Here is a 25176-nt window from a genome sequence, read left to right on the forward strand (position 1 = left end):
TAATCTATATGATCTTTCAGTGAATGGTGCCTCTCCACTCTGTTATCTACGTACAGTTTTTTCAGGACAGTACAGGAATAGCACAGGGGTGCAGAATATCTGTGCAGCCCAAGCAATTGTGCGTGGTGTGGGATAAATGCAAATGTGGCCCCACGCCTCCCTAAAAAGGAGGGAGCTTACAAGTTAACCAGCGTAGTGGTGGGTAGCAGTTAATCCAAAGGTGTCTCTCCAAGTACACAAAATGGATCCAAGTCCAAGCAGCTGCTGGGACACAAAGAGTGGAGAACACAACCACAAGGAAGGAGTGGACAAGCTTCAACAACACAGTGTTTCATGCAGAAAAACTGAGCTCAGACACCTGTTTAAAGTGGGTCATGTACGACAGGAGGCTCATCAAGGACATGCAATTCCAGTGAAACTAATTTTGAACACTGAGCCCATGCCAGTTCATCAGCCCCACCAAACGAGTCCAGCTCTTCTGAGAAGAAATGGAAATCTGCGATCTGCCCTGAAATAATAACGTAATTGTAGTTTCTTATTAGAAGGTTCACAGAGAGTTCAGTATGACTGAGAAATCTGGCCCTAACCAGACTGAAGGCTGAGCATCTCTGCCAATATTACTTTGTTAATGGATCAACTATCCAAATTTTCAAACTCCTGCATCAAAAGTGTTGTACCAAATGCAGGTTAGCTTTCTGGGTTTTCTATTTCACCTATGAAAATATGGTTTCCAATTATTCAAGGCTATTGTTATTCTACAAAAGAGAAAGGGATGGATGTGATATGTAACAGTTTAATTTTAAAGCATACTATTGCTCTACAAATTACTACTGCAGCAATTTAACATTTACATTACCAAGGCATTTGTTTACATCATCACCTGCTAGAATCAAGAAGTGCAACAGCATCACACACAGTTTGATAAGGAAAGCTGTAGGTACAGAGCAACAGCACAATATATTCTTCTAAAACAATGCTCAGTTAGAAATGCTGAACTAAGATAGCCTGGATGCAGACTGAGACCCCTCAGTCTGATGAGTAGTTAGCAAACTTTCAATGAAGACATGGAAGAAATCACAGACTACCCTTAAAACTACAGGAAAGCAAGTAGAGTAAGCAAGCATGGTGTAGCAAACTATTTCTTTCCTGTGGCACAGTGACTAAACAGAAAGACTGCTGAATCACAATGAAGAAAATTTTACCCTCCTTATAGTTTTGATTCATATTATTTGGAAAATGGCTTGTTGGGGCCCTCCCCCCGCCATGGGGTCCTGGGAGAGGGGGCCTGGGGGGGAGACACAGGGTTTCCCTGCCCCTGGTCAGCCTCGTTCCCCACTGGTTGTTTTGTGTTCCCCTCCGTGGGCAAGGACCCTCTGGTCTCATCATTGCAGCAGTTCCTCGGCAGAGCCCCGGCCATGCGGCTGGGGAAATAAACATCTCTCTGAAACATCTATCAAGAATCAGTCCATATATATTTCTTTTCCACGGGCCTCATTAATTGATACACGTGTTGCAGTATCCACACTGTAACAATGGCTTGTCACAGAACTTTAAAATTTTTTCAGTCATTGAGTGGGGTAGTGTATCTAATGCCTCTTGGTGGCAACAAGTGACAATTATGACCTTATAACAACAATCCTGTGCTGCCACATTTTTCTCCCTCACCTCCTGCATAACACAAGCATTTGGGGAATTCACCTTGCCTCAGTTAATAGGAGCAAGAGAAATACCGAAAGTAAAATTTCACCAGTGAAGAGAAGAACATGAGAAAACAATCAAGGACTGGGAAAGCAGGTGCCAGCATTTTGCCAGCATTGAGCCATCTCAGGTCCTTGTTCAGCACAAATTTAGGATCCACTTGGGTAAACCTCTAGTTTTGACTCCTCATTCATTTAACTGGAGATGAAGAATTGCAGAAAATACTGTGTTTTATTCCTTTCTCCTCTACCTGAACTGAGAGCAACTAAAAAAACCTCCAGTGTTTTCTTGAAAACTGAAAGAAAGTTAGAATCTTTTGGTTTCACTCCATGAGGTTGACTGGGAAAGGGTGAAATGTTTTGACACCAGTTAGCAGCAATTGTCTCATTGACTGCTATGATAAACCAATTATCAAATCTTTATTTCCCAGGTACCCCACCTCTGAAATGCTAAATACTGCTGTCTGCACAAGCAGGCACTACTTTTTTCAGTTCAATGCAAACTGTTTCAGAGATGAGAAATACTCCGTGTCCTTCTGCAAGCTGTTTGCCTCACTGCTCCTGCTTTAAAATAGAGGTCATTCTGACCAAATGTCCCTATTTGCTCTTTTATTCAAGGCAAGCATCTCATAAACAGCTTAGAAGAGCCAGTTGTAGGAAGAAGAGGTATGCAGGGAGAAAGGTGCTCTTCCCCTCAGCTGAGGTTGAATTAACTTCAGTTACTAAATTTCAATGTGCAAACTTATCACCCTATGAATAATAGCCTCTGTGTCCTGGAAAAACCAAGCAAATTAAGCTGAATTATAACTGATGTAGTTAAACACAGGATAAACAAATAATGGAAAAATATCAGCAGCTTTCTTTAAAAGAGAGAGAAGTAAAGAGCCTGTACCAGGAGTTCAAGCAAAGCTGCTTACATTGGCCAAAATGTCCTTCTAAAAGAAAAGAAGATGGGTTATTACTTGAGATTAAAACATTGCCCTGGGCTTTTCTTCCCCTTCTTTTTTTCAAGTGATTAAACTAAGGCTTTCAGGGTGTCCTGGTTTTTGAGGCAAAACTTCAGGGTGAAACACTCTGGAACGACTGTTCCTCCCCTTTTCCTCTGTCAATGAGATAAATGGGTCACAAGGAGTCAAAGTGGGAAAAAGAAACCAAACTGTTTATTAACACACAAACAAAACAGGGTAGAACAGGATTTAAAAAACCCACCCCTCAGAACACAACTAATTCCTGGAGAGGGAACAGACACGTGGGCTCAGACCTTCTGGGGCCACCTCACAGGCCCTCCAGGGCCACCCCCACAGGCTCCCTGGACCGGCGAGGAGGGAAGGGAGGCAGTGAGGGAAGGGGAAGGAAAGGGAAAAAAGAACAAGAAAAAAAACAACAGAACCTTTTCCCAGCTAGCTGGAACACAAAGGAAACCCAAAAAGCAGCACAGTGCTCCCGGCGCACTCCCTCCCGAGCCCTGCAGAGCCCCTGGAGCCCTTGGGCCGAACCGTTCAACGCCCCCTCGGCTCCTGGCTCCAGCCCCGGGTCCATCCTAAAGGCACAGCGTCCTTGGGCACTGAGCGGACGGTTAAGGAATAAAGTGGCTTCATAACGTCACCCCAGGACATTCCACCCCTTATTCCATACTGTCTGCTCAATGCCCAAATTAATACATTTCAGCCTTAATCCCACACGTTTATACATACATATACATAGCTATATGCAAACAGTGGCAGCAACTTCCAACAAACATATATAGACATTCCAACATTACAAACAGTTCTTGCCCAACACCAAATCTCCCTGCGGTACACAACGTGTCTCTCCATCCTTCTGCATTATCCACCACGTGCAACCTGGCCCCTGAGCAAAGACAACCCCATGGATGGGTTTGTCTTTACTTGATGCAGAAGTAATCCAAACACATTTTCCCAAGAGTCCCCTACTATGCACTGCTGGGACTTTGTCTCCATCTACTGTACGCAGGGGCTTAGATTGGGCAGGCCCTGCTCGGTTGGTGGAGCCTCAGGTGTTCACCAACCAGGTGGCCTTAGCTAAATGCATCTCCCAGTTTTCAAAAGTTCCCCCACCCAGTGCCTTCAAGGTGGTTTTGAGCAGGCCATTGCACCGTTCCACTTTCCCAGCTGCTGGTGCATGGTAAGGGATGTGGTACACCCATTCAATACCATGTTCCCTAGCCCAGGTGTCTATAAGGCTGTTCTTGAAATGAGTCCCATTGTCAGACTTGATTCTCTCAGCGCTACCATGCCTACAAAGGATCTGCTTTTCAAGGCCCAAGATGGTATTACGGGCAGTAGCGTGAGGCACAGGGTAGGTCTCCAGCTGTCCAGTAGCAGCCTCTACCATTGTGAGAACATAGCGCTTGCCTTGGCGGGTTTGAGGCAGGGTGATGTAATCCATCTGCCAGGCCTCCCCACACTTGTATTTGGACCATTGCCCACCATACCATAGAGGCTTCACCTGCTTGGCCTGTTTGACTGCAGCACACATCTCACAGTCATGGATCACCTGGGGGATACTGTCCATGGTTAGATCCACCCCTCGGTCTCATGCCCACCTATAGGTGGCATCTCTGCCTTGATGGCCTGAGGCATCATGGGCCCATCAAGCTAGGAACAACTCTCCCTTGTGCTGCCAATCCAAATCTATCTTTGACACCTCTATCTTCGCAGCTTGATCTACCTGTTTGTTGTTTCAGTGTTCCTCATCAGCCTGACTCTTGGAGACATGGGCATCTCCATGGCGGACTCTCATGGGTAGCTTCTCTACCTGAGTGCAATATCTTTCCACTCCTCAGCAGCCCAGACTGGTTTTCCCCTACGCTGCCAATTGGCCTTTTTCCCTTTCCAGCCACCCCCACAGAGCATTGGCTACCATCCACGAATCGGTGTAAAGGTAGAGCTTTGGCCACTTCTCTCTTTCAGCAATGTCTAGAGCCAACTGGATGGCTCTGAGTTCAGCAAGTTGGCTTGATCTACCTTCTCCCTCAGTGGCTTCTGCAGCCTGTCGTGTGGGGCTCCATACAGCTGCTTTCCAGTTCTGGTTCATCCCTACGATGCAAGAGGAACCGTCAGTGAAAAGAGCGTAGTGCGTTTCTTCTGCTGGCAGTATGGTGGAGCTTCCTCAGCACGTGTCACTTGTTCTTGTTCTTCTTCATCAGTGAGACCAAAGCTTTCACCTTCAGGCCAATTCATGATTATTTCTAAGATCCCAGGGCAATTCAGGTTTCCAATACGAGTGCGTTGTGTTATGAGGGCAATTCACTTGCTCCATGTGGCATTGGTGACATGGTGGGTAGAGGGAACCTTTCCTTTAAACATCCACCCCAGCACCGGTAGTCAGGGTGCCAGAAGGAGCTGTGCTTCAGTGCCGATTACCTCTGAGGCAGCTTGGATTCCTTCACAGGATCTCTTTCTCTGTAGGAGTGTAGTTGTCTTTGGAACCCCTATAGCCTCTGCTCCAGAATCCCAGTGGCTAACCCCGAGTCTCACCAGGCACCTTTTGCCAAAGGCTCCAGGACAGACCCTTGTTCCCACCTGCAGAGTAGAGCACATTTTACACCTCTGCTCCAGTCCTGACTGGGCCAAGGGCTGCTGCATGAGCCATTTCCTGTTTGATCTGGGTGAAGGCTTGCTGCTGTTCAGGGCCCCAGTGGAAATTGTTCTTCTTATGGGTAACCAGATAGAGAGGGCTCACAATTTGAGTGTATTCAGGAATGTGCATCCTCCAAAAGCCTCTGGCGCCTAGCAAAGCTTGTGTTTCTTTTTTGTTGGTCGGTGGAGACATTGCTGTGTCCTTATTGATGACCTCAGTGGGAATCTGACGCCGTCCATCTTGCCACTTCACCCCCAGGAATGGGATCTCTCGGGCAGGTCCCTTGACTTTTTTCTTTTTGATGGCAAAGCCAGCTTCCAAGGGAATCTGGATGATCTTCTCTCCTTTCCCAAATACTCAGATGCTGTGTTCCCCCACACAATGATATCATCAGTGTACTGGAGATGTTCTGGAGCCTCACCCTTTTCCAGTGCAGTCTGGATTAGTCCATAACAAATGGTGGGACTGTGTCGGTTCCAGGTACACTTCACGTCCCTCCAGGTGAAAGCTGTGGATACAAATATTGCTGCTAGCAAGAATTCTTCTTGCTTCTTTCCAGTCCCATGAGATATTTTTCTCTCTCACGGAAGATATTTGTAGAGTTCTATAAACTATGAACACCTGCGACCTTGCAAAGCCTTGTTTGTAGTACAGTAGAAAAATATTTTGACAATGGATGTTTTAGTATTTTAGTCAATCACCCCAAAGGATGGCTGATCCTTTGACCAATCAGACTATGAAGAAAAAGGTCTATAAAAGAGTTGTAAAATAATTTAAAAAGGAATCTTGCTGCACAATTCCTGCCTGTTGGATCTCTCTTCTCTTCCCTACCACTGTGGGACACCGTGATAGAAAGCAAACTGAGGCCTGCACTCTGCTGCCAGAGGAACGGAGAAAAACGCATCTGCGGTGTCAGTGGTGGCGTACCACTTCGCTGGTTTGGACTCCAGCTCATACTGGAGCTCCAACATGTCCGGCACAGTAGCACTCAGCAGTGGAGTCACTTCATTCAAGCCACGATAGTCCACAGTCAATCTCCATTCCCCATCAGACTTGCGCACAGGCCAGATGGGGCTGTTGAAGGGTGAGTGGGCCTTGCTGACCACCTCCTGGCTCTCTAGCTCACAAATCATTGTGTGGATGGGAATCACAGCATCTCTATTTGTCCGGTACTGCCGGTGATGCACTGTTGAGGTGGCAATTGGCACTCGCTGCTCTTCTACCTTCAGGAGCCCAACTGCAGAAGGATTTTCAGTCAGCCCAGGCAAGGTGTTCAATTGCTGAATGCCCTCTGCCTCCACAGTAGCTATTCCAAAGTCCCTTCAGGTCTTTGAAATACCCACTCCAGAGAAAATCTGAATACTAGCCCCTGGGCCAGTCACAATAGGATGTTTCTTCCACTCTTGTCCAGTTAGGCTCATGTCGGCTTCAAGCAGGGTGAAGTGCTGTGATCCCCAGCACTCCAGAAGTAGAAACCAGTTCTGCCCCCACGTGTCAGGATGGAATCCAGGTGCACTGTGCACCTGTGTCAACCAAGGCTTCATATTCCTGTGGTTCTGATGTGCCAGGCCATCGGGCCCACACTGTCCAAAAGACGCAATTTTCCCTGGCCTCTACCTGGCTAGAGGCAGGGCCCCTCTAGTCCTGGTTATCATTCGAAACTCGAGCTACTTACTTCCCTTCTGGTGGAACTCCCTCTCTCAGCATTACCATCCTTCAATTCATGCACCCATGCTACCAGGACAGAAGCTGGTTTTCCATCCCACATTCCATGTCTTCCGCACGGTCACACAGGAAGAACCATAGTTAGCTCTTGGGGTGTACCCTCTCTCCCTAGCTATGGGATGTCTGCTTCTGGTAACAGGGCCTCTGGTCTGCACTGATGCGATTTGGAGAAGGCCCTCTTTCAGCTCCTTCCTGAGTTTCTGATGAGTCTCGTCCATCCTATCTTCCATCTTCTGTATGGTCTCTGACAGACTCCTTTCCACAGCTGCGATTCTTGCTTGTGTTGGGCCGTGCACAGTGTCTGCATACGCCCGGAGCCTCCTCACCATAGCACTCACCGTCTCATCCCCGTCGTTCTGTCATCATTGCCAAAGCAGGGGTGTATTCTGGTGGTTTGTGTTGTGCAAGTCTCAGCCACATCACCAGTGCACATTTTACCATGTCAGGGCTCCTAATTGCTTGGTCCCCTGAGAATATGATCTCTATCACTGCCAGTTCTCTCAGGCATTGAATCCCTTGTTCCATGGTTTTCCAGGGGTTTAGCTGTAGTTGGAGATCTTCTCGGCACAGGTGTCTTTCCTTCACACTTCTTAAGAGCCGTGTCCAGAGACTGAGAGCTTCAGACCCCTTGTCATCCCTTGGTTGATACTTAAATCACATGACAGGGATCCCAAATGCCTTGCTTCAGTGCCATCCAGAATTGTACCATCGCCTGCAGCATCCCAGATTTGGACCATCCAACTTAATATAGTTTCATCAGGCCATTGGGTGTAATCCTTCCTCAGGGTGCAAAGACTCTCTATGGACAGGGACTCGGTGATGATTTCAGGTTCTACTTCCTCTGCTGGCTGTGAAGGTCCTGGCTGCCCATCATCATCCACTGGGCTAATGGATTTAGCTTTGTGTTTCTTTCTCTGGACAGGGGCAATTGTTATTGGTTTAGGCTCCCCATCTGCTTTAGCTGCAGCTGGAGTGATTGGGGTGCCTGCTGGCTTATTCTCCTGCTCCTCTGGCTGTATCTTCTGCCCTCTAGTATCTAGCAGCGTGCAGTAAGCGTTAGCCAGGACCCAGCACACAGCAATGAGCTTTTTCTTTTCATCCGTGTTGTTACTGCAGTTTTCCTTCAGATACTTCCCCACCTCAGCTGGATTCTGAATTTGTTCAGGGGGGAAGTTCCAGGCTACCTGGTCAGAAAACTGCTTCAGAGTCTGGCCTATGTCCTCCCATACCCCACACCACTTAGGATTATCCACAGCTGGGGCAGGTGTCTGGTCCAACCCCTCTGGAAATCTCAGCCCTTATTTTAGACAAGCTGGAGACCACACAGAGAAACCCTGCTAAGTAACGTAATAAGAAAATGGTATCTGACATCCAGGGGAAACTGGACGCTTTCAAAAGGTGACGTGCCAGATCTGAAGGGGAAGAAGGAGATGAAGGGCTGGGAATTATCATCCTCTGCTTTTTCCCCTAACAAACTGGGTGTAATTGCTAATACATTCCAAAAGGAAACTACCAAGGCCAGAATGGAAAAACAACATGACATACACATTCTCAACAGTTTCCATTACATCAGCCAAACTTCAAGAAATCACTAGCACCAGGGATATCAAAATGGCAGTCCTGATTCTTATTCCTGACTTATAGAAGGTGTAAGCCAGGGACTCGACTGCCCATAACTGTGGACATGTACTGATGGTTAGGTTCCACAGAAAAATTATTAAATCAAACAGCATGGTCTTACTGCTGTACCTCAGTAAAAAATGCTTCAAACCAAAATGTTGTGGGGGTTTTTTTTCCACTTTCACGTGCCCCTTAAATTGGGAACCAAATTTATGTCCCGGTTTTTGAGACAAAACCTCAGGAGGAAACACTCCAGAATGAGTATTCCTCCCCTTTTCCTCTGTCAATGAGATAAATGGGTCACAAGGAGTCAAAGTGGGAAAAAGAAACCAAACTGTTTATTAACACACAAACAAAACAGGGTAGAACAGGATTTAAAAAACCCTCAAAATACAACAAATTCCCAGAGAGGGAACAGACACATGGGCTCAGACCAGCCAGGGCCACCCCCACAGGCTCCCTGGACCGGCGAGGAGGGAAGGGAGGCAGTGAGGGAAGGGGAAGGAAAGGGAAAAAAGAACAAGAAAAAAAACAACAGAACCTTTTCCCAGCTAGCTGGAACACAAAGGAAACCAAAAAGCAGCACAGTGCTCCCGGCGCACTCCCTCCCGAGCCCTGCAGAGCCCCTGGAGCCCTTGGGCCGAACCGTTCAACGCCCCCTCGGCTCCTGGCTCCAGCCCCGGGTCCATCCTAAAGGCACAGCGTCCTTGGGCACTGAGCGGGCGGTTAAGGAATAAAGCGGCTTCATAATGTCACCCCAGGAGATTCTGTCAAAAGCCAGTACTGCTAGGTCATGTTGTACACTTGCAGACATAAAAACTGAAGAGAAGCCTTTGACAGAATCAAGTTAATAATCAAAAAGCAAGACCACGATTTAATAAAGTCCTGCAGTCAGACATAACCCTTAGGAAGTAAAATATGTAGTTATTGCCTGAAACACCTTAATGGCATTCCAAACTTCTGTTAAACGAACTATGCTACCATCATTCAAAATACTTAAAAAACAGTTTTGCACAGACAGCGTTGCTCTGCTCCTTTAACTACGCCTACCCTCCTCATCATTTCACACAGCAGCCAGCCTCTTGTTTCCTTTCTTCCACGCCACCCTTATCCCATCACAGTTCCAATTTTGGAGCAAAATTGCTCCAAATGCAAAAAAATCAGTTTTAAGATTTGTAATGTCTTTGCAGACAAGGAGTTGAAGGCCCATGTCAAACCCAAACTAATCCTAACTTCTGATCTATGAAATCCTTCAATGCCAAAATGAGGGTAAAGTATATGACAACTTCTGTACATCTAAAGCGTCAATTAAATATTCTCAGAGATCTATTTTAACACTCCAAACCTTTAATTCCCTGGTTATATCACGGCCTACTGCAGCAATCACTGGGTTGCAATCTGAATAAACTCAACTGTCCTCTCTCTCTGAACAACAGTGACCTGTCCTTCTCACCAGCCCAGGAAAAAGAAGTCCATCTGTCTGTATCAGTCCCCTCTTAGTAGCACTTAGTCAGGAAGAGCTTTATTATATCACAGCATTTTCACTCACAAACGTCACAAAATTTCTCTTATTTTGAAGCTCACAAACAAACCAATGCCTTGTGGCAGACTGCATAAAAACAAGCAGAAGAAATGGGAGAACTTCTCCTGTAGAAGGGAGGGCAATTTCTCTTCTCTGACATTTTATCTCAAGAGCGCTGTCAAATTTTTAAGATAACCTATTTAGAAGAACGAAACAAATTCCCAGATCCTTTGTTTCCCCTCCTGTGGGCACAAAGGATTAGGGAGGTTCTTTATAAGGCACAGGGCCACTTTTCATTTATCTTTTCTGTTACTTCTCACACATATTTCAAATGGTACAGTAAGACAGGTGGTAGCAATGTGCAGTATTGTTATGCTACTTTCAAGATTAGCATGCAGCTAATGACTGAGTCAGCTGGTAGTTGCCTGAGCAGGAATGGAAGTGTACAGCACAAACCTAAGTTTTAATTTACGTAATTTTCAGCCATGATTTTTCTCCAAGTATCTGAATCTGTTAAAGATAATACCAATTTTCAAGTAATTAATGGAATCATTGCAAGAGCACAGGAAAGTCACTGATTCTAAAGTATTACTGCATGTAGGCGAGACAGGTAACAAGCAGGCTGGACCCTGGATATTCATGCAGTTGCCACAGTAAAAGTTTTAAAAGTTGTTGCACAAAGCTTCTGCCAAGAGACACAGACTGTGCATTAAAAAAAACAAAAACAAGTGGAAAAAGACTGCACAGGAGATCAGCATCCTCTATCTATTCCCTCCTGTAATAATTTCTTTACTTTGACTTTGTCTATATAACTAGTCTTTCTATTCCTTGCCTGGCAGATAGGTTCGTTTCTGACTGAAAGATTTCTATTATCACCACTCAACTTTGTGCACTGACTCATAAGCATCCAGGTGATTCAACTTCTTCAAGCAAAAATCAGCACTACACTTAAACCTGAACACAAGCATAAGTCACAAAAATACCTCAAGAATCTTAGCTTAATTTTAAAAAGCCAAACAAATTCAGAGCTCAAATAAACAAATGCAGATAGTCTGTATGATGAATCTCAGTGCACGAGGTTAAAATATCTGAACACCAGTTCCTAGAAGACATACAGTGGGCAACTCTTCATCAGCTAAGCCCCAGCTCAGTCGGGACAATGCTAGGGTCAAAAACACAAAATGAAGTTTAATCTATAAAATAGAATTAGTTTTTACAATTAAATGTGAACTGTAAATTGAAAATGTTTTGCTTTGAAGTGATCCCAAAAGGCATTATTCTAAGCTATCTGTGATGTCATGTGGGTGTACAAGCTTTCTGGCCTCAACCTCAAAAGCATGAAGTATGTGAAATCCTGAAAAGGTGGCAGAGTCAACTTACTACCTTTACAATTTATTTATGCACGAAGTACTTACCAAAGCCTGAGTACTGAATACATTTGGCATAGAAAGCAAGAATTGTATCACTTTCCCTTTTTGTTCTGTATTCACTTCTAACAAGAGCAACTTACTCTGACAATACACAGTATAAATAGAAGATGACACTGAATTCTTTCTTCTATCCCTATTGAAAAGCTGGCTACTCAGAAATGAGATAACAAAACACAGAATGGCTTGGTTTGGAAGGGACCTGAAATACCATCTAGTTTCAGTCCCCTGCCATGGGCAGGGACATCTTCCACTGAACCAGATTGCTCAGAGCTCCATCCAGCCTGGCCTTGAACACTTCCAGGGATGGGACATCCACAGCTTCTTTGGGTAACTTGTTCCAGAGCTTCATCACCCTCAAGATAAAGAATTTTTTGCTAATATCTAATCTAAATCTACTTTCTTTCAGTTTGAAGTCATTTCCCCTTGTCCCATCACTCCAATCCCTTGTAAAAAGTCTCTCTCCATCTTTCTTGTAGGCTCCCTTCAGGTACTGGAAGGACACCATTAGGTCACCCCAAAGCCTTTTTCCCTCCAGGCTGAAAAGATGCTCCATCCCTCTGATCATCTTGGTAGTCTCCCCTCTGGACTGGCTCCAGCAGGTCCCTGTCCCTGCTGTGCTGGGACCCCAGAGCTGGATGCCGTGCTCCAGGTGGGTCTCAGCAGAGCAGAGCAGGGGGCAGAATCCCCTCCCTCCCCTGCTGCCCACGGGGCTCTGGATGCAGCCCAGGACACGTAACACCCAACATAAAAGTTAAGGGTTTTTGAGGAATCAGATTGTTAGATCCTGTCACACAAAGGGGAAAAATATAACAAAGGAAACGGTTTTATCCCCATGCACTTTTTCACACTAATTATTTAACTTTTAGGACAGCCAAGATTACTGCTTGTTCCAAAGCAGATACTACTTCTAAAGGCTGACTCAGTTAAAAACAGAAACATAAATTACAGTATATTACTTTGTTAGTTCCTAAGACGCTACCTTTGTTTGGCTGCAATATCATGAAAATAGTACCACCAGAAATAATTCTGTCATGTTGGAATGAATAACATCAGACAGGAAGTTTAAATTGAAAAGCCCATTAGAGCAGTGATGAAATTGCAGGAAGTTAATGCTCTTTTTTTCCAGTGTTCAGGTACAGCCAGTCTTTTTCTGTCTCATTCTGCATGATTTTGAAGAAAGACACAAGAGGCTAAAAGTGAGAGGTAGAAAGAAAATAAGCAGACCACACAATGCAAATATACAGCATGTTCCCTAGATCTCTTATCTTCTCTCCACACTTAAAATGACTGCATACAGACATTATTTAATCCATAAAAGAAACCTGGAAGACAGTAGGCAAGAACAACTTCCTCATTTTTCACAGGCAAATCTAAACTAATTTCTTTTATTTATCCCAGCAGCCATCAGAAGGAATGAAAATTCAGAGAGCTATTTGAAATTCTCACCAAGATAAAACATCACCTTTAGACACTCTTGGTTTTACAAATCCAGGATCATTTTCTAATAAGTAGACTTTTACTTGATGAAAATAAAATGGAACAGCATTCATATTAATTCTTACAGCTTCCCCTTATCTTCACCTTCCTAGTATCGCAGGAGATTGAGTAACTTCCCCCATCAGCTCTCTCAGGTTTTTACCCTGTTACCATTTTGCACTACCTTGGGCCAGCAAGCAAGAAGTGCAATGCAGGTCTACAACCAGAAATACAGAGGGGTCAAGTTGCTCTTTGCTTCTTTAATTTACCAATTCATATTACACAGCAGTAAAACTTCAACAGCAGTCATGATGGGGGATTAGAAATTCCTACATTCCTCCTTTCATTTCCCATTCCTGGAAAGGAACCAACTTCTTTTAAACCACTGACCTGTCAAAGACAGAAACACATTCCTGTGTATTCTGCAGCTGTATTTGTACGTAACTCAGGCCTTAGGTCATGCAGGTAATTACTGATTCATCCCTACCCAATACTATACCTGTCTAAGTTTGGTGCAGACTCAGATTCAAGGCCTCAAACATCAGAGAATCAATACAGAATCTGAACATTTTTGGTATAAAATAAATCAAGGAAATTATTTTACTAAATAAAGAAACTAATTTTGTAATTATGAGATGCCAACTACCCTCTAGATATGCTCTTTCTTTCCAGCATGGTGTATTAGTTTGTTCTCCCAAAAGACATGATCCTGAGTATTACTGCACCAATATTTAAGCTATTTTTACTTACACTTCTACAAAAAAATCTTACTGTTGATGCCCTGTATTTCACTTTCTGAATAACTAAATAAAACTCTTTCAATAACCTGCTAACAATCACAGAAAATCTAGAAATCCTAAATTTAAACCATGGATTAGAGGTGAGTTATTTTATGTTGAGGACAGAACATGCATGAAGTGTGAACATTTTATTAAAAATAATCCTGACTGCAAATCTTGTCATCCCAGAACTCCTCAAGAATTCAAGTTTCAATCTCACTGAACAGTTCTGGTTGGAGAAAATTTGAGGGGTAGAAAGGATCAATGGTGTGAAAAACATATCCCAGTAGTCATAAGAAGGATTTAACTTTCCAGAAAGAAACCCAGATGGGTGGCTCCTCTGGTGTTTCAATTGAGATGCTCTCATTTTGCATAACCTTTTCTTACAGAATTTTAAAAAGCCTGGCAGAAGGAAAGGCACACACCACTGAAAAATAACAGCTTAAAAAGATTCAGAAAGCAAGTAGGAAGAAATCCAGCAATCCAGTACCATTCAGTCCACATGCTCGTTCCTTTTCCATCGGGATGGCCCGTCTTCTCCTTAAAGCATTGTGAAGGTTATTTGCACCATAGATTATATGTGGATGAGGTGTTCCCTCTTTCTGTGGATGTTTTTTAATAGGCTCAATGAAGTAATCTCCATGGGGTAGATGGAAATATCCAGTCTGAAAATAAGCACAAAAGAGTTAATCACTCCTGTTCTGTTACTAGAAGTCAAAAATAAATATACTCTTCCTATCACCATCCCCAAGCTTTCCTCATAAGCCAGTCATTACACTGCAGAAAAAAAGAACACAACAGGTTTTCAGTTTTTTTGCTGCTTACATCAAGGCTGTTTCATACCTCACAGACATAACAGTCCAAAGGAAACAGAAAAAAAATCTCCTTCCTAATAATCTGAAACTGAGGCCAAGACTTTCATATTCTTGCAAAGCCACTAAAAGGTCAAAAGTTTATTTGCCAAACATGATGCACGAGGAAGAGTTGCATCTTGTACTTCTGGTGTTTTGCATCCATTCCCCGGAGATCAAGACTGGAATAGAAGCTGTTTCATAAGTGCAAATCAAAATTCTGTTCCCAGCTGCAGTTCCACAATCAATTACCCAACCCATCAGATGGGCTGGACCTTGTGGCTCATGCTCGACTGAGACTAGAAACCCTAACTGGCACCCAGGCCAACACTACAACGGAAGAAATAAAAAGTTTTTCATGAATTAGCAAGCCATTGAGAACGTCCCATAGATCAGCTAACAAAATCTGCAGTACTTCACATGCTGTAACTTTGGTATCAGCCTCCTGGCTTTGTCTGATATATAGGGCCTTTGATACCCATCTGGACTACACAGGATCATCATACACATCCCTCTGCCATGATCCAGGAGACACTTCCAACCAGACATGGCTTTGGTCCATTGTGTCCCAGCATTTTGGCAGGAACTGCAAACATTCCAAAACCATTGTAATGCCCTCCCACTTCAAGATATAGGGAGCAGTATTAAATCTAAAAGCAAAGGATCTACTGACAACACAGATCACACTGTGGATGTGACAAGAGGCTGGGGTATTCCAGCTTTGTTTTATTGTGACTTTGTCTCTTCTTCACTTTCTTGCTGTGGTCAGTGCAGCCTTCTTAGCCTGTTCTGGAGCAGGGAAGAAATGCAGTAACACCCAGAACAACAGACACATTTCAAAAAATCTTCTGAAACACTCCAAAGCCTAACAGTTGCTCTGGACTGTTGGGAAAGCCAGTATGAGGGCAAGGATATGAAAGAAATCACATGAATGGAAGAAGAGCATTCTTATAAAACTATAAAATAACCATGGGCTCTATGGACAAGGAGACAAAAGGCAGCTCAGTGAGATACCCCACTGATTGCCACGGGCCCAATACATCCTACAGCAAACTGGTACAAATAAATAACTGTGACTGTCATTTCACAGTTTACCCAACAGTTCTGAAGATCAGAAACTTTCTTTCCAATGGAAGTTACAACCAGAGTCTGGCATTGGTTTGAAGCCTGGACTCATAGTCCATGTGTTTGTTCATCTGGGATTACAGCTATTGCCTGTATAGGTTTTGATTAATTTTTAAGAAAAAATACATTGAGACTTCTGATTCTTAAACAACATACAAAAAATGCTCGTGTTTCTTTTTAAATCATAAATCAAGGCATAGCACCAGAGTCACACTACAGAAGCAGTAAATCCCACGTTCACATTGGATAAAGCTGTCAGGCAAGAGTGAATCTATACAGCAAGAATGCTTCTACAGTGGCTAGACCAGGAAATCTGTGACATGGCTTTCCCCATGTGGCTCAGGGAATCAATGCACCTTCAAAAATCCTTGTCCATTCCTTTTCATTTCACAGGGTTCAGTCTTTCCTGGATACTTGTAAAGACTGGATTATTAGATTATATTGTGGGTTTTTAGGCCAGCTGGAACCAGGAGGAACTAGACATCTTCACTTGCAGATCCTGGTATTTTAGAGCAAGTGGCAATAGTCACCGGATAATTGTGTCAAGGTGCATCTGTAACAAGAAAGCCAGGCAATCATATAAAAGGTGAAGCAAGTCTATCAGTGGTAACCTCAAGCTCCCTCCTCAATGCTTGCATGTTAAAATTCAGCTGTCTATCCAAGCTGTATGGAGCAGGAATAAAAGCAAAACTTCATTATATGAATATGACTGTCCAAGTCAATTTCCAGGATGTAGGGGCCTTCTGAAAGCTTCCAGAGACTTCCAGCACTTACTGAACTCTTGCTTTCCACTTTCACTTTCACCCTGCACAGGGTGTCCACCAAGAAATTACATGCTGAGACCAACTGGGACCAAAGAAAAAAAGGGCAATCTTCACATTAAACTTACTTCAAAGCACTGAGGACTGGCAAAATTCCCTTTGCTGATTAAATACGTCTTCAGTTTTGCTCTTCATAGCTGTTCTTTTCTGACTCACAAATATAATAGCAAGAATTTTTCATTTAAAGTCCATCAGATTTCAAGCTATGTAAATACAATACATGCTTTTTCTGTGGCGTTTGTAGCATCACCTGCTTTTGAGTGCATTCACACAGCCTCAGAATACACAAAGGAGGGCAGTTATGAAAGCCTCATCAGAAGAAAGCCATTCATATTTACATTTATGAAAGGGTTCAGTTGTCACCACAGAAAAAAATAACTGCAGAGAAGTTTTCCTCATTCAAACTTCCTTATGAAAAGCTACCATGTAATACAGCAATTAAAATGGTCAGAAAATAGGGACGGGGTGTGTTTGTTTGTTTGGGGGGTATTTGTTTTCCTCAAAGCCTACAGGGGAAAACCCGCAAATCTACCACAGAATTTTTTTTAAATTGTTTTTCTCCCCTCTTTCAAATCTCACTCTTTGCCCTCAGATTCTGACATACTGTGGCTGCAAACGTTTAGCATACTGTGTTTGGGAGTGCTGCTGTATCACTTAATGGGATTTTTAATTCATGTGCCCCAGCATTTTGATGCAAACAGCTCCCTGAACACATCTCATCTCCTACATTGCACATCACTTGCCAGGAGGACAATGGTGATCCTGGGAAACTTTTGACTTAAAGCTTTCAATCACGTGATTTTCAGTAGAATCTGCATTTTCCAGTGGAAAGCAGATATTTTTCACATATTTCAGTCAAAAGCTTGGGGGCTTGTCCAAATACAATTTCTGGCATGTTTTTTTCTATCAGTTTCACATAGGAAGTTGAAACGGAGTCCTGTGGGAATGGAAAGAGCAGCTTTACCCTTGGCTATGGTTTTGGAATTGCAATACTACCCCAGACAGGAGGGGCTGGAATTAGGGGATGTTTTTCAGGAGAAAAAGAGAGGGAAAAAACTACAATCTGTAGTCTAAAATTACAATAACTGAATATGTTGACAATAATGCCAAAAAAAATAACATCTGTAGTGAGAACAGTGTGTAACTCCCCGAAACCAAACAATATTTCTGACAACAAATTTCAGACAGTATTTTTGACAACAGGGCAGTGACAGAATCTGAAAATACATTCTAATACTTTTAGAAGCAACACAAAACAAAAATAAGAGGGGAAGATCCTGGTTTTACCTTTAGGTACTTTGCTCCACGTGTTTATTATAACTGTAATGCATGGTAGGAGAAATTAAGTTTGAATAAAAGAATTAAAGAAAAGAATGTGACATGTGGAACAAGCATTACCAGACACCTACAGTTGCAAATAATCTAAACTGAGCTGGTGAAGTAAATTATCTGTTAACATTACACACGCTAAATTTATTTTAGGTAAACACTTAGTTCCTTTCTGTATGTCCCTTTTTTTTTCCCCCAGGGATCTTTCTTTTTGAATTTCTCTGTTCCTATTGCAGCCAAAACAAAAACCTAGCATCCAGATGAGACTTTTCACTACATCCTCAGACAGAGCTAGAAAAAACCAGAAGTGTCATGATGTTGCTCAGACAGAAAGAGGTTGGGGTTTTTAGGTATTGAGTAATTTGATGAAAGACTTTTATGAACATCACCCACAGAAAAGGAGAGCATTCTAGTTCTTACACACTCCTACAGAATAAAACCATGCTTTTAGCACAGCTTAGTGAATACGGTGCTTTGATACTAAAACACAGACTGGTAGTTTAGCTTTAGTCTGAAATGAAAATAGCTTATTTTTAAGACAAAGTAAAAGAACAGAATACTGTAATTCCATAAGATTTTACGTTCTTTTGTCACACTTGCTATATATTTTAGGCGCTTCCAGAAAACTGGGCAAAAAGTTCAAGTACAGAGGATTGGAAAAAAAAAAAAAAATAGCCAGATTTACAGCAAGATGGACTTTTGTGGAAGAAAACAAGGTATCTGGAGAGGAGGGAGTGTCTGACATCCTCCAGTTCCCAAGGGAGAGACATCAGTTCTGGATACTTCAGAGAGATGGGTCTTTCTGGCCGGGGCTTATACTCAGCCAAAGAGAGAAGCCAAGTCTCTAGGGCCATGTCTGTCAGCTACCATACAACCCCTTAAGATACACAGCCACTCAGCTGAGAGACTTGGCAGAGAACCAATACTCTGGGTTATAGCCCCAGCTTGCTGGTGACCACTCTCGACTGTGTTTCTTCTTTTCACTCTTCCTGGATGAAGGTTAGCTAGGCTAAGTCTTAAGAAGCTCAGGCATTAAAAACCCACAGCTTTTTTATAAAAACATGTCCAAAATACGCCTTCATTTGCCCTTCTGCTGTGCCACAGATACAGTTCATTAAATAATTCTGAATCAGGAGGAGCCACATCTATGGACTCACTGCAAGCTTTGCATCTCACACAGAAACTGAAACAGCCTAGGTACACTCATTTCTACTTGAGGAAATTCTCTGGAAATTAATCTTGTGTAGAGACTGCAGCACGCTCACTTGAAAATGTATGACTTGAAACACGTAATTTCAAAAGACATCTTTGTTCACGCTTCATTCAGGTCATGCTATCTTCAATTATCATCTTCATTGTCCATCCTAAAAACATTTATTACTTCTTCTATTTTGTGATTTTTCTTAAGAACAAACAGTCCAGGTATCTTATTCCTACATTCACTTGTGAGTGCCCTGTTGCTGCAGCTATATTTGCATTGTAGAAATATCCCATCTTGTTTTCTCATTACAGAAGATCTACAAATGATTATAATTGCATGGCCATGAAGTTTCTTTGAGCCTCATTAGGTAGTATCTCTGCAGCCTTCTGCTTTGAAATCCCCAGTAGTTCATGAGGAACATGAAGCTCCTACACCTCTAACTGTGCCCAGCAGCAGTCACTTCGTGTTGTCCAGGTCCTTTCCACGTTCTCACATTCTATTGTTTGAAATATGTACCACTGAATCCAAGCCAAAACTGTCCTCCTTTGCTGTATCTAAATCTCAGACACACCATTAAATTCCAACAGGGTAAAACTTTATTGCCCACTAGAGTACTAGTAACTGGACATTTTTATGGACTTGAAATTGAGCAAAGATAGTATTTCATAAATTTTACAGAACTTTCAGTGCTGATTATAGTAAGCTGAAACAACGTGTGTTTGCCACATGCTGAGTATCCAGCAGGTAGATGGCATGGCACAGTTGAATAAAAATTCTTCAACTCAAACTCAGTTTGAACCCTTCTTCCATTTACCACTGTGATTTCCACAGTGCAGATGAGACAGACCACCGAGGACTGCCTGAAGTCCAGAGCACTCCAAAGATCTGAAGCTCCTTCTGTCAGTATTCCCTTCTTGCTCCATTGCTGGTGAGTCCCCTGGGTCTTGAGGAAGACAAGGTCACAGTTCTTTGGGCTGCCCAGTCTGTCCACAGGCAGTGAGGTGACACCCCACCAGGACAGGCTGGGGGCATGGTGCCCAGCCAGTGCTCTGAGCCACACAGTAAATTACATCACTTGAAGATGTTACCTTGAGAATTAAATATACCCGGATAAGTTTCCTCCTGCAAAAGTCAGCTAGGTGACACTGGCACTGCATCAAGCAAGGACTATAAAAAGTAGTAAGGTCTCAAGCTCTACCTCAGGGTGAATATAATAGCAAGCTTAATATAAATTTGAAAATCAATTAGCTTTGCTATCCAGCTTGAAGGATACTCTTTGGTAAACAATAACATACTTTTAATGAGTTTTTTACTATTCCTCATATTTATGGTCTCCCCTTTCCCCTTCTCCCCTGTTTTATATTGGAAATTTTAATGGCAACTAATGGGGAAAAGGTACTAAAAAACTCTGCTGCTTTTCCAAGAGCAAGAGGCTTACTTTGATTGTAATCACAAGAGGGTAAGACTATCAAGTTTTTACTTCATTTGAAATTGAAAAACAACTCAGGCAAGTGTTACCGTTCTGAGACAAAACAAAGAGTTTGCCCAATTCCTCCAAAGACAGTTTGGGAGAGTAAGAAAGAGCAACAGCTGTTTTCTTCCCAGAAAATACTTTTGGAATATCTCACTCATATTTTCCTAATTGAACTTGTTCAGAATGCACTGTATCCAGGGGGCTTATATTGTACAAACTGGGGGGGAGAGGGGGGTATCTCATTAATATTAGAACTGCCTTTCATGAAAATGCAAATTAACTACGTAAAAATAGTTTGTACTTCTCAGCATTTGAAATCCCCTCTGACACTTCCAATGAGAAGTTTTGAAGCTTTGATTTGGAAGCCAGAACATTTTTACAGTTTGCAAAGCTGGTTACATTTGATGATTTAAAGCCTATCTAATGCTGAAGCGTAAAGATTTAACACCAGATTGTTAAGAGGTTCTGTGCATAAACAGTGCTGTCTATTAAGAATGAAAAGAGAGGCAAGAGGATCCACAAAGCAAACATGATCTGTAATCACAGAGACAGAAAGCACCATGGCTGTTTTGGCTTCCTGCTCACTTATATTCTAAAACTAATTTCAAGCTAGTGAGCATGACAATGTTAATACTGCAGAGTTCAAACTTTATTAGAGAATAACTAAAGGCAAACATTTGATCAAATGACAAGTGGCTTTGTTTCTATTGACCAGTACTGTTTGTATTACTGTGACCTACAGGAACCCCAGTCAACAGGCAGAAATCAGCGATACAAATGATGACAGCTGCCACAACGTGTGCAGATAGATGGAAGAAAGCACAATTACCCATTTTCCAGTGGATGAAAGTCTGTCAGGAACTTTACTCCTCTCAACAGCAGAGTAAGGGAAGGTCACAGCCAAACCTCTTCCTCTCCACAGAAGTTATTTTGCTTGATGAAACAGAAGTCCGTGTGGAAGAGCAACATCAAACTGACCCACCTGCTGATGCTGCTCTCCTCTCTTCACTCTGTTTAGCCCAAAACCAAGAAGTGGTTTCAGGAGCAGACAGCATATTTTAGGTCTGCATTTGTCATCATAGGTGTGTTGAGAGAGGAGGCTTCTGCCTCTCTTTTCTCCATGAAGCTGCACAGCACAGACGGGACTTAAGAATGAATTTCAGCATGCCATGGAAGGGTCATGCCATCACTTATCAGTGTCATTTCAAGGTGACCTTAAAGGCAGCTCATCCTGATGCCCTCAGCCTCTTCTTTACTTACCACCTGTATTTCCAGTGCCTTTCCAAAAGGTGAATTTCTGATACCAAAGGAGCAGCACTGTGACATAGGAGAATCTTTTCATGAATATATGAGGAGTCATGGATTCTGCTCAACAACTGCAGCTTGAAACATGCTGCCCTTGTTTCCAGGGTGGTGTGCACAAGCAGCTGCTCCATTTGCTCTGCACAGCCTTGTGACAGCCTGCGAGCCATGCTCAAGCTGCAGCTTGTTGTGCTGTCCCTGGGGAGGAATGAAGAAGGAGGGAGCTTATCAAAACCAAATACCTTACAAAACAGGAAAATTCAGTCCTGGTTGAGGGCAGCTGTGGCAAGTGAGTGACACACTACACCAAAAAGGTTATTCTGCACCACAAACCAGTCTCTGTTTAGAAAAGGACGGGAAGTAAGCACTGGGATGTGGAAGGAGAGGGGAGAAGAAACTAAATGAAACTATAAAAACAAACTGAGATCCAGAACATGCAGGACAAAGTGCAGTCTCTAGCACGCAGCCATGCTCAGCACGTGCCACTTTGGGAACCAGCATGATGGTAACTGGCAATCATCACAGAAGTGCTAAACTCCTCCTGGCCTGGGACAAAGCACATGCCACTCACTTGACTTTCCTGGTTATTTCTGTCAGCCTGAGAAGGGAGAATGATGTGCTTTCATGACTGCATCTGGCACCCACGAATGCTTTTACAAATCTAGTACAAGTCCCTCCAACACTTACCAAAGCTGGAGGCTGATCTGAGTCAGCACGGGATTCAGGTCAGTTTAAAAGCACAAAGCATTTGAGCTAGCTCTGAAGGTGATGTAAATCCCTCCTTGAAGCTTGAATTCTGACTGAAACCCATTTCCACTAACATGAGAGGCACAGTGCACACACTGATATATCATCAAATTTACCTGCGCACGCTAGGCACTTCAGCTCACAGGCAGAAAATTAACTTCTCTCGCAGAGCTGCAGAGAGATGACCTATACTCAGAAACACAAGTCATGCAAAAAGCCCACTCCAGTGAAAGCAAAAGCCTGCAAGACAAACAAATGCTCCTCAATCTACTAACAATCAAGTTTCTGCTCAAAACTTGGCAGGATATACTCAATGAAAGTATTTACCTGCAAAAGAAAATACTTTTTGTACAGACAAGAGAGATGCTGTCTGCAAATGACACATTCCTGAAGACATGCTCATGGTTCTGTACAATAAAATGTTTTACTGAAAAAGTTTGCTTAAACCCAAAATATACCAAATCAAATTTGGTACAAAACTAGTAACTCAGTAAACTACTTAGACTAAGACTAGCATAAAAACTCTGGTAATTTCCAGGACCCTTCTGCTGGGAATGTGATCTGATGAAATCTCAAGGGTGTCTGAGGTGATGAATACTTTAAAGTGCTTCTGAAGCTGGAGGGAAATCAACAAGTCCAACACTTTCCAGAGCAAGGCTGTGTGTAATAAGGACCTAAAAAGGCTGGAAAATGGACAACATGGGGAAACAGCAAGTGGCACAGACAATCTGGTAAGCTCCTGCCTGTTTACCCTAGTGAAAAAGATAGGGAGTTTCAAAACATGCTGGCAGGCAACAAAACACTTTTTCACCCAAGACAGGAGGCTCCTCTTATGCTGAGGACCCCAGAGCTGGATGCAGAGCTCCAGGTAGGTCTCACCAGAGTAGAGCAGAGGGGCAGAATCCCCTCCCTCCCCTGCTGCCTACAGTGCCCTGGGTGAAGCCCTGCAAACAGCTGGCTTCTGGGCCAAAAATGTCTCTCCAGAGTAGAAACAAGTATGTCATGTGGCACAGTGTCAAAGGATTAGGTTTCAGTCTAAATATTATTAATTTAAGATTTCCATTTCACACTGTTTTGATATGTGTGTTTTTTTTTCTTTTTGAACTATTTCTGTAAAAAAACAGGTTTTGACTGTTGAAAAAATTACTGGTTTTATTTCAAACTGACAAGAATTAGACCTTCCATCAAACTCATTCATTGTCTGCAAAGAGATTGCTTTTGCTGTTTTGGAAACACAATACTTTTTGCAATAAAAGCATTGAATTTTGCACTAAAAGCAGCAGTCAGACTTTTAGGTTTGAATGAAGTATCCTGTAGCACAAAAAAAAAAAGGCCAAAATAGAGAAAAATTAAGCTATTTATCTGGTGAAAAAATTGCAGTAAAACATTCTTTGGAAGCAAGCAAGCGAGGAAAAGTATTTTGCTATAATAATAAAAGGACTCATTTTCTTTCTGTTAAAGTTCCGCTGTCTTTTTTTGCTCACAGGATGTTTAAGTTTTGTCTCTAAAACTGGCATGTTTTAAAACCCTCATGATGTACCTCCCAAGAATTCAGAAACCATGAACATCCCTTTAAACTTAAAAAAAGGGCACAGATGTTCAGCTTTTCCAAGAATTCAGCTGTTTGTTCCCTTAGGACTTCCAATACTTTTTACGTGACACTGATACAGTGATATGTAAGAAAATTTGCAAAAGAATAAGAAAATACTTTTTGTACAGATAAGAGAGATGTTGTCTGCAAATGAGACATGTTCCTGAGCACATGCTCATGGTTCTGCACAATAAAATATTTTACTGAAAAGGTTTACTTAAACCCAAAGTATACCAAGTATCTTCAGCTACTACTAAGCATGATTCTTACTAATCTAGGAATACTAAAAATTCAAAAACTTGGTAACAATGGAAAGAAATAGAAGATACTAAATATTAGTTCATAAGCAGTCCTGACAGAACCCCAATGGACTTAAGAGTTCTTTAAAAGAGGGGTGTATTTGGCTCATAAACCTTTAACAAGCTTTTGTTTGTTCAGAGAACTGTTTACAAACAAATTTATAAAGGAATTCTGGACTGAATCATCAATATTTCACAATTAACCTCTCTCAAAGTTTAACTTTAAAATACAGTACATAGAAAAAGAAATTCATTCTGCTCTCACTATTGGCCAGAACTGCACAGGTAAATACCAGAATTTTACTGCAGAAATCTTTTCAGCTGAGACATGAGACTGTGACTTTTTGAAAGATACTTTCTCAAATGAGTTTTTTTTTCTACAGGATGATGCCAGATCATGAAAATTCCACTGAAGCATCAGTAATGGAAATGTTATCACTGACAAACAATGTTTTTGCACAAGGGAAATAAATGCTTTTTTTATGTGCGCGCGTGTGTGTGTGCATGTATGTTCCTCTCCAAAACATTTCAGGCAAGATTTTCTCAAGTTGATGTGTTTCTTTGTCAACCTTTTTTATTTCTCC

The 25176-nt window shown here is 42.5% G+C and overlaps 1 protein-coding gene across 2 annotated transcripts in view; it reads right to left on the minus strand.

Moving 5' to 3' along the window:
* ADAMTS12 (ADAM metallopeptidase with thrombospondin type 1 motif 12) overlaps positions 1-25176 on the minus strand; it is a 154666-nt gene that overhangs the window by 87488 nt on the left and 42002 nt on the right. For both annotated transcript variants that reach the window (XM_069001164.1, XM_069001165.1), the window contains exon 3: positions 14343-14517. In XM_069001164.1, coding sequence (XP_068857265.1) covers positions 14343-14517 — 175 coding nt within the window. The remainder of the gene's footprint in view (positions 1-14342; positions 14518-25176) is intronic.

This window comes from Aphelocoma coerulescens (assembly GCF_041296385.1).
Source record: "Aphelocoma coerulescens isolate FSJ_1873_10779 chromosome Z unlocalized genomic scaffold, UR_Acoe_1.0 ChrZ, whole genome shotgun sequence".
NCBI classification, from domain to species: domain Eukaryota; kingdom Metazoa; phylum Chordata; class Aves; order Passeriformes; family Corvidae; genus Aphelocoma; species Aphelocoma coerulescens.